This window comes from Dasypus novemcinctus, chromosome 13 (assembly GCF_030445035.2).
Source record: "Dasypus novemcinctus isolate mDasNov1 chromosome 13, mDasNov1.1.hap2, whole genome shotgun sequence".
NCBI lineage: Eukaryota > Metazoa > Chordata > Mammalia > Cingulata > Dasypodidae > Dasypus > Dasypus novemcinctus.
Genome location: NC_080685.1, coordinates 40,869,223 through 40,883,559, shown reverse-complemented (window position 1 = coordinate 40,883,559; position 14,337 = coordinate 40,869,223). Strand labels below are relative to the sequence as shown.

General features: G+C 33.6%; 1 protein-coding gene across 3 annotated transcripts in view; it reads right to left on the bottom strand.

Moving 5' to 3' along the window:
• Nucleotides 1-2,282: 2,282 nt before the first annotated feature.
• Nucleotides 2,283-14,337, bottom strand: part of NUF2 (NUF2 component of NDC80 kinetochore complex) — a 34,894-nt gene continuing 22,839 nt past the window's right edge. For all 3 annotated transcript variants that reach the window (XM_004451630.5, XM_004451631.5, XM_004451632.5), the window contains exons 11-14: nt 12,462-12,602; nt 11,322-11,497; nt 10,262-10,397; nt 2,283-4,643 (exon numbers count right to left, since the gene is read on the bottom strand). In XM_004451630.5, coding sequence (XP_004451687.1) covers nt 4,509-4,643; nt 10,262-10,397; nt 11,322-11,497; nt 12,462-12,602 — 588 coding nt within the window. In that variant the 3' untranslated portion in view covers nt 2,283-4,508. The remainder of the gene's footprint in view (nt 4,644-10,261; nt 10,398-11,321; nt 11,498-12,461; nt 12,603-14,337) is intronic.

The window sequence follows — 14,337 nt, the reverse complement described above, 5'->3', positions numbered from 1 at the left end:
GCAGCTGTGGCTGGATTTCTTTAATGCAGTGGTTTCCTAAATATGACCCCAGCTTATCCTGGGAACTGGACTGAAATGCAAATTTTGAGCCCCACCCCAGGTTTCCTGAGTCATAAATTCTGGATCAGTACTCTTTGACTTCCAGGTGATTCTGATTCACCCTAAGGTTTGAGAACTGGCTCCAGTGTGGAGCAATCCTTAAACCTAAGCTCAACCTGGAAAGGAGTCAGCAGTGACCCCCTGTGGAGCCAAGGAAAGCTCGCACTCTTTCATTTCAATCAGTGTAACTGCTTTTTTCCACGGTTAAGATAGAACCTTCATCTTTATGCTGTGTCCTGAAAATATAAAACTGACTTCTTTCCTTAACACTCTTTTCTTTAGGGTTCTGTGCTCATTTTGGTCAATCAGATTAAGTTCTTTGATTCAGCAAACATTTATTCATTCATTACCTAGGAAGTTTAAAGGATTTCAATAGGGGTGCTACAGAAGATAAAGCTTATCAAATTGGTCCTGGGAGCAACCTACTAATAGTGTTATAACAGTATCAGCTACCACTTGAGTATTTCCTGTGTGCCATAAACTGTGCTAATTATTTTCCAACATCTCACTCAATCCTTATCAGCTTGAGATGTATTTATTCCCATTTTATAAGGAAATAATGTGAGATCTGATTCTAAAGTTTATGCTCTTAATCACACAGCAGCGCTTCTTAAAGTGATCCCAACAGATCATTGTCATTAGAACTACTTAATGAGCTTATGAGTAGATTCCCAGACACCAAGTCAAAATCTCTGGAGGTGTTCAACTTATACTGTGTGACTTAAATCACACTAAAATTTAAGAACTACCGTACTATACTATATATTGCCTCATCATTGTCCTTCAAAGTAGTATGGATTTTACCCTAAAATGGGTTACCATTAATTTTCAAAGCAATGGGGAGAGATAATCAAGTTTGTATTTTAGGGAGATCTTTGTAGTGGCAGTAAAATGGATCAGAGGGTGACTTTACACCTTTTCAGTGAAATGTCACAGAGATATCAGTGCTAGGTGGTGACTTATTCAATATATGGGTATTTCCAATTTTTATCTCAGGAAGATTCAGTTTTGAGAGTTGCACAGAATCTGAGTTAAAAACCCTGAACAAAGTACTAGGAGAATAACTTAGGAAAAATAATCTAAAAAAAGAGCACAGGGTCAAGAATTGGACTTGGAATTAATCATCCTTTTACCAAATTGAAATAATTTTAAGATAACTTCTAGGACCTATTTAGACTTTAAACAAACTTTTTTGCTTTCTTTTTCGAGTTGGTACTCTTCAAAATTTTCAGCTTCAAACCTTAAAATTGATAGCTATTCTAGCACTGGTTATGAAAGTAGTGTTATGCCCCCTGGTGGCATATGACTAGGAAGATGAGAAGCATATTTCAAAGGGAGAGAGCCAACTTAATTGAAATAAGTGGCAGACCCTGAATTTGAAAATGGAATTTCATATAAAATTTTTCTGGTCTTACTAAAAATAGGAAACATCCCGTTAAACTAAAGTCAGATGTATTAACTTCTGACTGCAAAGTGCATATTTCAATTTCCCTTCTTTGTCATAAAATGGATTAGCTCCTTGAAATATGTCAGTTGAACTTGAAATTAAATATTTGCTCTACATATGGCCGAGTAGCTGGACTCAAAAGATAACTAGAGTCTATCTACACAGCATTTCCTTTAGATCAGGCCTCAGCCCATACCACATACACGTGATGCTAGTTCCTTTCTCGGAGTATGAATTTCTCCTAAAATAATAAAATTTAAAAGGCTACATGGCTTAGTCATTTTCAAGCAGGCCCCAGAAAAAAAATTCTAAATTTTATAATTTGTTCTTCAATCAGAACAGCCAATTATAGGTTTTAATATTTAGATTATAGCAAGGACTCTTGAATAAGGCTTTTTTACTTGTTAGGGGGCAAAAATAGATGAGAAAGGTATCAAACTACTAGAACATAGTATATTCTATGTTGTTTGGTATGATATTCAAATAGCAAAAGACAAGGGAAAAGATGAGACAGTCTAGATCATGAGGGGTCTTGAAATCCACAAACACTTACTTTATTCTGTAAGTGAGAGGTCCTAAGACTTGCTCAGTTCATGGAGCCCCTTTAGTGTTTCAGATATTCTTCCAGTGTGCCCTTTGGCCAAAAGAAATACTTAACAGCTCTGTTTATTATGTAGCTAATTCAAAGAACTTAAGCATTTATGTCCTAACAAAGTGTGTTTAAAAAAAAATCACACAAATTGAAAGAATTTTTATTTCATTCTTAACAAACAAATACTAATTAAATGTGTGCCTGTTGGGCACTGTGCAACTTCTCAAATCTTGGAATCAGATTGAACATCACGTCACACATTTCCCATTCCATCGTGTTTTCATGTGAAACTTGCTTTTTATTACAGCAAATATGAAGAACCTAACTTCACAAGGATACACAATTCCTAGGAGTATTGTGTTATCTAACAATGAAATTATGCTAATAGTTTGCAGTGATGATCAACAGATATCAAGTAACTGTTTTCTTTGAAAATTTAAAATATTCCATGGTTCCCCTGTGAGTTCACTATGGCACACTGGCAGCACAGTTTGGAAGTCAAAAAATCTCAGCATACTGGCATAATCTAATTTAAATGTTACATTACTCTAATGCCTTTGTAGAGGTTGGTTAGATTGAGAGATCAGTAAAGAGATTATTTTAAGTATAACAGATGAGAAATGATAAGGATACAGATTCTAACATGGGCAAAGGAGATGTGACTGGGAGGGTTGGGTAGGTGTATTAATCCAGAATTACTGTTAAGTAGATAAATATAAGAAAGTGATGTAGAGTAGCGTAAGAAAGAAAGTGGGATAATTTGATGTGGAGTAGCATTAAGAGAGAAAGTCAATGACTTCTATTGCGGTTTCCCTCATAATCCTGTATTTTATTCATTCACAAAAAACATTATTCTGTAAAGAGTTCATTAGGATTTTCCAGAATGCCAAAAAGTTTAAAAACACTCATTGGCCACTGGATACACAAGTCTAAAATTCAGGAGAAATATGATAAATACAATAAAATGTACACACATGCTATAAAAGTTACATGAATGCTTAATTCACAATTAAAGCCCTGGCGCATATAAAAGTTTTCAAGGAGAGCAGAGCAAAAGCTGAGAGAACACAAACATTAATAGGTGAACAGAAAATGAGGCCCTCAGGAAAAAACATTACAAAGGAACAGAGAATGAAGAGAACCAAGAGAGCAGTGTTACTGAACCCAAAGGAAAAGTATTTGACAGGTAGAATTTAAGGAAAATAAAGACTAAAAAGTGCTCATGGAATTTTGGTAACTAGGGATTTTTTGATGACCCTATAAGTTCAGAGGGCTAGTATGGGTAGAAGTAACAATGCCATGATGGACAGGCAATGAAGTTTTCTAAAAATTTGATTATGAAAAACAGAGGTGTAGCAAGAGGTGGACATAAGGTTAAACCCCAGGGATATTAAAATATTTTTAAATATGAGACACTTGGTCATATTTATACCTGTTACCTAGTTTTATAGGCAGACCTTTCTACTGATTAAAATTTGTGACTATTTAAAAAGAAGTAAAGAAGGCAAACTCAATTTTGTACCCTGATCTATTTCTCTCTGGACACCTAGTTTTTGCCACTCTTCCCATTCTAGGGCTTTTCCTTTCACTGAAAGCCTGGTTTCTACCTACATTATTATTTTATTATCTCTGACAAAGGGAAAAGCCCCTGGATCTCCTATGACTCTGAATCTAAAAGATAATATGTATTGAGTATCTTCCAGTGCCAGGTAGATGCACTATCTAAGTACCCTGTGTTTTAACTCATCTTCCTCCTCACAATGCCAATGGCATCAATGAAGAACTAGACTACCACACTCCAATTTCTCTTTCAAATTATCCAACTGGAAAATGTAGCATAGTAGAACCATTATGGACTTTGGTATCATACAGACCATAGTTCAAATTATGGCTCAGTCCTTTACCTAATCTTTTATAATTTCTTCACCTATAAAATAGTAACAAAAATATCTAACTAGAGTTGCCTGAGTGATAATCAAATGAATCCCAACCACAATGCTTAGCACATAACCTGGGTTCAATACATGTTCGACCTCTGTTATGTCAACAAACAAAGCAGTAATAGCCATGATAATAACAGAAAAGCTATATATTTCAAATGCAACTATTTTTTTGCTTTAGCCCAATACTACTTGTAACAAGGGAGAGAAGGGATATGAATAGCTACACAAACTATTTTAATTATAAGTTAATAAAAGTTTGCATGAAATACATACCTTATAAAACCCCTATCAGAGTATATAAAAACTGATTGAGCCAACATTATTGGGTGATTCTGATACTTTCATTAGCTTTGACTTAACTATCATTTTCTGAACAGAAAATGAAAAGATGGTAAACCATCCACAAAGAGAGATATAATTTTGTTAATCAGGCTGAAATTCTGAACATCTTCTTTTTCAGTTCAGTTGTTTTTTCATCTATCTTAGCGTAACAGTCCTCTGTTGCCTTTTCAATGCCTTCATGGTATTTCTCCAAAGCAGTTTTCAAGCTTAGAAATATTTCCTAGATGGAAAATGGAATAGAATAAGAGAATTATTCTATGCAATAAACTAAATACGAGTTATGTGAATTCCAATAGCTTCATTCATATTTATTAATATTTTAAAAGCTAAATTATTTTACACACACAGACACACCCTACATGCAAAAATACACACACAAAGTGCCTTCTCTGATTAAAAATTCATTCTGCAAGCTATAAAGGCACATCAAAAAAGTGTGCTATTTAGAAAAAACAAAGCAGAGATGTGGTAATGCCTAGGATTCCAAGACATTAACAAGAAATGCTTTAATAATTATCAAGGAAAAATATTTTCTTTGGAGCTTTCAATGATTACCAGGAAAATACCTAGATTATGGTAGATAACTATATCCTCTGCATTTAAATCTGATCGTCATTTAAAAGATAGGTAAACAGAATTAATAAGTAATCTATAGGACTGATAAATAAACTAGTACCTTTTACAGTTGCTTTAATAAATGATCACATAGTTCTACTATCAATGATAGAGACTTTTTATATAAACCCATAGTGGATGTACTAGGAATTAAGAAAAAATGGGAGCAAAACAATTTTAATAGATTGGATAAAATAACAAAAGAAACAGCCTGTATACCTTTTCTTCTATCTCATGCTTATTAATGAAAATTTTATCCCCTTTCTTTACTCATTTTATAAGAAATGTGATACAAGAAACAGGAGTATTCTGCAAAGTTACAGGTGTTGCACCACTGAAATAAAACAGTTCCAAAGGGAGGAACAGTCAATGGACATAATGTTCTCAATTTTAAGTATCTGACCCATTATTTTTTTCTTAAAGGTACGATTTTGGCTACTAACTTACCTTAGTTTAAATTCTAGTGCAAGTACTATCTGATTTTGAATAAATTATAAAGATTACCATTTAAAGTAGTATGAAGCCAGTATTCCACGAAAGAGCAATGTAATTTCCAGCAACTTTGCCACCCAAACAAGTTTGAGAACTATTCCTCTAGATAAAGCAAATATAAATATATGCCTAAGTCTAAGCACTCTCGAAAATCCAAACAGAGAGCTATTAACTCTTAATATAAAAATAAAGAAAAGAGTGTGTTTAGATTTTCAAAATCAAAGTAGGTATCAAATTACTACAACTATGATAGAATATAAAACATTAGGAAAATAAATAAAACATTTTTGAAGGCTTTATTTCTTAAATATGGTATAGAAAATAAAGTGAACTAGTTAGCTTGTGTGAACTCAACTTTTTAAAAAATTAGCACATTCAATAGTTATATATCAATTTAACCTCCCAGTTCTCTAAGAGTATATATTTGTTCTTACTTAAAAAAAAATGGCTGAATAAACTTGGTACAAAGATTACTTACAAGAAACTATTAAAATGAAGTCTGGCTAAAAATAAAGATACACAATCTGCAAATATCTGAACTAACCATTTCAACACCCCAAAGGAATGAATAAACTATTAAAGCACAATTCCAGTGGCACATACACAGAAGCAAAGCAAGCATTTGTAATCCTAAGCCAATCATCACAGTGTGTTTAATGGTAGTAGACCATAACCCTCACAATTGCTATAAATTTTAGAATTTCCAATTGAATTCTATATACAAGTGGAACCTTATAATATTAGTTCACATAATAGTGGCCTTACTGATGTTAAATATTTTTAAACTAAGAGTCTAGTTCCATGCTGTCTAATATGAAAACCACAGAATGCATCTATTTAATTTAAATAAAATTCAAAATTCAGTTCCTCAATTTCACTAGTTATATTTCTAGTGCTCAATAGCCACATGTGCCTCGTGTCTGCTGTATTGGCTGGTACATTATTATATTAATAATTTGCATTATTGTAGAAAGTTCTATTGGGCAGTGTTGGTTTAGGTAACTATCTCACTTTTCAAATTAGGGAAGTTGAAGATATCACAACTTAGCAGATGGACCAGCATACCAAGCTTTGCTCAATAGTTCTATGTCACTCTGAAGAAAGAAATCCAAAGTAGCAAAGGGCTCAATTCTAGTTAGCATTTTACCTTGGTGTGATGGTTAATTTTAGGTATCAACTTGGATGGTTATGGTGTCTAGTTTCTTTGGCTAATCACTAGCCTGGATGTTACTGTGAAGGTATTTCATAGATGGGATTAGCATCTACAGTCAATTGACTTTAAGTAAAGATTCTCCTTAATAGTGTAAGTAGCCTCTTCAAATCAGTTGGTGACCTAAACAACAATGAGAAGGTTCCAGAGATAAGAAAGAACTCTGCCTCAAGACTATATCCTCCACTCCTTCCTGAGTTTCCAGCCTAAGGAATTCTGACTGGAGAACTCAATATCACTCTCACTGGAATTTCCAGCCTCAAGTCTGGCCTCAAAATTTGAACTTGGCCAGCCCCTATAATCATTTCTTAAAATATATCTCTTAACACATACATACAAACACATCTTATTGGTTCTGTTTTTCTGGAGAACCCTGACTAACAAGAAGTTTGGTACTGGGAGACACGTTGATCTAATTTGCAGGTAACAATAAGCAAGGAAAGATGGTTAATGTACATGATAGGATGATAAATTTAAACTGACTTTGAGATATTTTAGACATCTGTGTTAAAACAAATAAAATGAAAACCTAAAAGAAATAATAGTAAAATCCTGGATTAAAAGCTTAAAGAACTAGGTGCATTAAAATGGGGTGAGAAAATTTTAACCAGGCAGACTGTCTCTGAGAAAGATAGGTAGGGATCCTTTAATTGAGGACAAGTTTAATATGAGCCAAGGGCAAGATGCTGTTGCTAAAAATCCTACCCAATATCATGCTTCATTAACAGAAGCATTGTGCTGTAGGGCTGGCCACACCACTATTTCGAAGTTTGTGTTTATAGTGAGTTCAACATTTTAAATGGAATAATGTCAAGGAGGAAATATAGAGTAGACAGTAAACAGGATAGTAATGAATCTGAAGATTAAGCTATATAAAGAATGGCTGGAAAACTGGGGCTAATTAACCTGAATAAGAGAAGGCTGAAAGCATCTATGATCACTCTCTTCAATGTCCAAAGCGTTATTAAGTAAAAAAGGATATAGATTTGTTGGAGAGAGAAGAACTTAGCTCACGACAGCAGAGAAAGGAATATTTTAAACCCAAATAAGAAATAACATTTTAACAAATAAAGCTGTCCTACTATAATGGCTTGTGTGGTAATGAGCTCTATACTTTTGAGAACAATTAAGCAGAACCTATCAGTGGACCTCAAAAGCCATATTAAAAATACAGGTTCATAGTGCCTACTGCTATAGATTCTTATTCAGCTGTGCTAGATGACCTTTTGAATTTAAAAATATGTATGGAAAACATACTATATATAAGGCAGTTTTAGGCATGGTTGGACAGGACATAATAATGTAAAAGACATTATTTCTACTGTCAAGAAACTTAAAATATTAGTGGTGAGACATGCATACACAATACTAACAGTGAAATAAGGTAGGTATAGGCATCTTCTATGACTGATAGACAAAGGGTGTGTACACTAGCAACTGGTTGTTAACTATACTTAGACCCTGTCATGACAAACATTTGTTGATGTGATTTCGTTAAGAAGTAGGATCAAATATCTTCTGAGTTCTTTGTAACCCCCATTCCAGAGATAAACAGTGCCAAAGACTGCTTTTTGGTGAATATCCAGTTTAGGGGCAGGACAAGAAAAGTAGCTAGAATACAGGAAGAAAAGGAAGAATAGAAAAGACCAGAGAGGCAGGATAGTGTATTGGGTTTCTTCTTTCCTTTCTTTTAAATAGACTTGAGATAACTCTTAGTTATATATATATATATATATATATATATATATATATATAGTACTTGCACGTATAAATGTATATATACACATTATATATACTATATATACTAATGATCTAATCTTTCAAGGAAAAGTTTCCTTAACAGGTGAGGGGATTGTCTACTATGGCTCTTTTAGTATTAGAAATCCTTGCAAATTAGGTGTGGATGGTAGAAATGAGTGATAGTTTAAGTGTTGAAATATTTGTTGGGTATCAGGGGTTCAGAAACCTGGATCTAAGGTGTCTATGTAGGGAAGGTAAGAAACAAAAAGAGGCCAAGGGATTTTACATACTATGAGGCCATTACTAGTGACCTCCAGTAGAGCAATTTAGGACAGTCTTGAAGTTATAAGCTAAACTTTAAAAGTTAAGGAGATTCTACTTGAACCTATAGTTAGTACTAGGTTTGATAGGTGTATGCTCAAGAGACTTAGATTTTGGGGCTGTCCATGTGCCACCTGGGCCCTGAATCTCAACAGAGTTGCAACACCTACTCTCCAGTTCACTGGACTCATCCAGGACAACTAACAAGGCGATGGTGATGGACAACAACCATCCCAAGAAACAGAGGGAGTCTGCAACTCCAAGCAAGACAGTCCTATCCATCTGTCCCATGGGATCTAAGCCCCATCTCAGAGGTGGAGTGGTATCACCATCCCAGAATCCTCAGGATTGGAGAATGAACGATGGACTGGAGTAGTCTTACTGGTATTCTACTATAAACTTGTGATTCTAGCAATGGAGGAACTTTTATCATTGATGGGGAGGCAATGGTCACTGGAAGTTCTGAGGGGAGGGAGAGGGAAAAACAGGTGTATTATGGGGGCATTTTCAACACATGGGAATTGTCCTGAATGACACTACAATGACAGGTATAGGCCATTATATATCTTGCCATACCTTACAAAACTGTGGAGAGAGTGTAAACTACAATGTAAACTATAATTCAAGCTTAATGGCAATGCTCCAAAATGTGTTCATCAACTTTAACAAATGTACCACACTAACGAAGGGTGTTGTTAATGTGGGAAAATGTGGAAGGGGTAAGGAGCAGAGTATATGAGAATCCCCTACATTTTTAATGTAATATTTAGGTAATCTAAGTATCTTTTTTAAAAAAATTAATATTTAAAAAAAAGTTAAGGAGAAAATGGAGATGTAATAAATGCATTAGGAATAGATGATTTGTTTGAGACAGTGGCAATTAAGAAAAAAAAAAACAGTACACATTTTATGTTTACTACTGAACTGGCATTTTGAGAGACAAAAATGTAGAAGATGGGATACCCATCCTCATTAAACTTAAGTATGTTTCTGAAACATTAAAATACATACACTCAAAACAAGCAAAGAATAAAGAAATCATTAAAAGTCTCATAGCACACAGGGACAAATCTAAGCTGTTTCAGGTAACAATTCAAACACTTTGAACACTGACGCCAAGAAATACTTTTGGTATCTTTTTATCAGGGAAAAATTGAAATGCAGAAAGTTTATTTAACAAATAAGTTCAGAACCTTTATGGAGCACTTACTCTTACTGTAGGCACAGTGTTCTGCTACATGCTGTCAGAGGGAAAAGATTTAAAAAAGGTGTGGGGGAGATAGACATACAAACTATTTAAGGATAATAGAAAAGGTGCTATAAGTGGAAATAAAAGCAAAGGATCTGTGGGGTCAATTTCTACTCCAGAGAATTGACAAAATCTTAATAATAAGATTCATAATTTACCTTTTAAACTTATGAGATTATCTGAAATTATTTTCTTATGAACACATACTCACTTGGGATTTCAGTTTCTCCCTTTCAGTGGCATCTTTCAGCTGTTGAATTCCAACTTTAATTTTTTGGATTTCTTGATTAATTGTGGTTACTCGTTCATAGACAGCACCTCTTTTTTCTTGCACTTTATTGCAATCTCTAAAAGAGAAGGAGACATTTAAATTATAATTTCTCTTTACCATCTAAAAAGGCAAACATTTAACTCTAATTTTGATTCCAAAGTGATGATGTGTATTTGCTTGAAAAACCTAAAACTCTTCTCAAGCTATTTTAAAAGCAAAGTGTGGTGCTATAATCATTTATGGCATATACTGAAACCTTTCACCCAAAAGTTGTTATGTAAAATGGAGATTACAAGTGTTAACTTGTACACACTGGGAATGAGAAACGGTACAACTTTTCTGGAAGGCAGTTTGGCAACAAATACCAAAATCCTTAGGGTCTCCCCTTTTCTTTATCTGTGTGAGTAAAAGTAAAGGAAATACTCCTAAGATCCCTTATGAACCTTTTAAAGGTTGAAGTAATGGCATTATATAGACATAACTAAGGATCTCATTAAAAAAAAAATTTTAAAAATACAACACTTTTTGTAACTGATGGGAAAACGACCCTACCAATGAAACACCCCACATACTGGCTTAAAAAAAAAAAAGCTTAATGAAGTATTAATTCTTAATAGAAGAATAAGACTTTTTCTCAAAACACAGATGCTCTAATACTATAAACCAGCTAGACTACAAGATGGACCAGTTGATTCATTCTAATGCAATGCTAGATGACTGTCTCTAAAATGCACTGAAATAATAAGTAGTACTAGAGCCCTTTTGAAGAATTATGCAAAGAAGCTGGAATTGTATTATCTGGAAAAGGGGAAAAAAAAACCCTAATAGCTAAAACATCTTTAAATCTGGACAAAGCATTATGTTTTATAATTAACTCATTTATTTCCACCTAAAGGTGGAATGCCTTGTTGAAAACAGAGTTGTTTTGGAATCCTGGGGAAAAATGTATTTGCTTTTCCTAATTACTTTCTAATACATTAGATTGAAAATAATGTCATACTCAATAACTGTGCGTTTATACTGCTTGACATCTTCATGCTTCTTATTTATTTTGAATTGTGTTGTGGCAAGTTTTTCCTTCTTCACAACCATCAGTCTTCTGAATGAATTTTCTTCAGTCTTCAATTTCTTCAGTTCTGACTCATCACTCTCAATTTGGTCCTCTAAGTTCAGGCTCTATGTTTTATGAGAAGTATTTAAAGTCAATGCAACCAATTAGAATTTAAAAACAAAATGAAAGGGTATTTTCTAGGATGAGCTATTAATATAATAAAATACAATTTTAAAATGAAGCCAGGCAGAAGAATCAGACCAAAGAAAGGTGAAAACAGGAAGGCACTGGATGTTGAGAAAGAACATGACTACAGTAATGTTTTTATCATGTTACTCTGTCAGCAAAGATTGGAAAAGAGGGACATATTAGGAAGATCACCTAACAGGCTAGAGTTGAGGGGGTTGATATCTGGACTAAATAAGGTAGCAAGAAGAAAGAGACAAGGGATGGCCCTAAAAACAATTAAAAGCAGTAATCTCAATCTTTTTTCAGTAACTCTGGATGGCAGATAACTTCAGGCACTCTCAGCTTTCAAATACTACTTCCTCTAACAACATAACATTTCTACAACTGCAATGTTAGTGATCCTGGGGACAGTCTGGATTAGGCTGATAAAGTTAAGAAGTAAAAAATGACTGAATTTTTTTTGCCCTGCAGACTAGAATAATGTTGGCATGAGCTCTTGTTCTTCAAGGCTGAGACTATGTCCTAAATTTTAAATCTCTCTATATGGGCTAGGTACACTGTTGGGCACAAAGTTGGGACTTCATATTTACTGATTATAAGATTATTTCCAATTGTTAAAAAAAAGTTTAAAATTCATTATTTTCCAAAATATACATGGCAACAACTGTGCTATGTTAATTTATTATTCATTCATTTAAAGGCTAAAATGAGACTACTGCTATGCTTAAAAAGAAAAGTCCTTTACTGCATTAATACATATACTACATTGCTATATGTATTATGCTATAGAATGATACTGTTTTTCTTCTGGAAAATAGTAACAAAAAGTAAAAGCAAATCCAAGGAACAATAGTAAACTACTACATAATAAAGACATAAATTTTCCACACAATTACAAACCTCCTTTAAGATACTGGTTAGTTTTTCCCTATTATCTGCAAGGTCTTGTATTTTCTTTTGGTATAACTGCACCTCCAACTGACATGAAGGCAGGCAGTCAACCGAGTCTCGATAAATTTCGTACTTTTCCATCACTTCTTGCTTAAAAAGAAAAACAAACAGAAACCACAGTTTGATATTCTCTTTTATGTAACTGCAGTAATGTCAATTTTGTTTCCTCCTAAGTAATTTCTGTACTTAACAGTAAAAGCTTAAGAGAAGGGAAAATTAAGTTTCTAGGTCAGTATGAGGCACTATTACTGACATCTGTCTAAGCAAATATAATCATACCTCTTAATTGTCAAATATCCGTGTACAAAGGAAAACTGCCATAATTTTTCTAAATCACTCATTGAAGTACCTTACCAAGATTATTCGTGATAATATTAAAAGATTTCAAGATTTCATCTTGGTTAATATTCACACTACTCCTGATTACTCCTGGGCAATTTATCACCCATTTATAATCTATCTATTTGTATATTATAATAACTAATATTTATAGCCAATTCTCTTAAAAATATTAATTCCTCTTCTAAAATTACAAAATGAAGATATGTTTACCATTATCACTGTAATACAAAGGTATATACTTAAAATTTAACTTCCCTCCAAACTCCTTCCTTCTCAGTAGTCTACCTCTCCCTCACCATGTATATTAGCCTGTTGGATTTCATTTCCAGTGAAATACCTAATCATATTATTCCCTATATTACAGTTGTCTTTTTTCTCACTAATTTGTAAACACTCTACCTAATCATATTATTCCCTATATTTCAGTTGTCTTTTTCTCACTAATTTGTAAACACTCTTACATCTTTGAGTATCATGGAAATAATGCTTGGACATACGCATTGCAAATATGTTCTAAGAGGTGTCTTTTTTTCAATAGCTTCTAGATTTCCAAACTTGATTTAAAAAATCTCCCAGTTTAAGATTATAAAAATACTCTAAAATTCCCAAAATTGCTAAATTTTTAAATTAAAATTTTTAACCCAAATGGAATTTTATTAAATGCTGCAATGTGCAGGTCCAACTTCCTTTTCTAATAGATGGACCACACTTTTTCCCTGAATACTCAGATCTATTTTCTAAGTTCTCACTTCTGTTCAACTGATTGCTGACTATTCCCTTGTGATAATTCTTAATTATTAGGAATGACTTGGATAACAAATCAGAGATCAACCAAAAACTAGGAGTTTTAAAAAATTAATGACTCATAAATTGTCTACCCACAACCATTTCTACCCTGTCTTGCCTCACTCCATTTCCCACAGTGACCCATAATCTTTTTAAACATGTCATATCCCTATATTTCCTTCTAAAACTAGTCAGTAGTGTATCTCTTAAGATAATAATCAGCAACTTGCATATTCTGCCTGTTGCCTATTTCTCCATCATCACCTCATGCCACCTTCCTCCTATTTATCATGCTTTGTTCCTTGAACATACCTTACTTCCTACCTCACAGAACTCATGAATGCTGTTCCCTCTGCTCAGATGTACTTCCATGTACAATTTAATTGGATAATCTCTATTCATCTATCAGATGTTAACATAATTCTCCATTTCCTTCCCCTCTCAACCTGATTCCCTCTATTCTTAATTAGGCTTCCTCTGTTACATATTCCAAAGCAGTCTATAATTTTGCATAGCACATACTGTAATTTGTAAGTACATAATTGACTGTAAATTTGTTTAATACCTTTCTCCCTTCATGAAAGTAAGCCTCATAAGGACAGAGCATGTAACTGTTTTGATCACCCTGTGCAAAGTCTCAAAAAAATTTATTGCATAATGGATAACTTGAAATATATTGTTTTTCCCCACATCCACT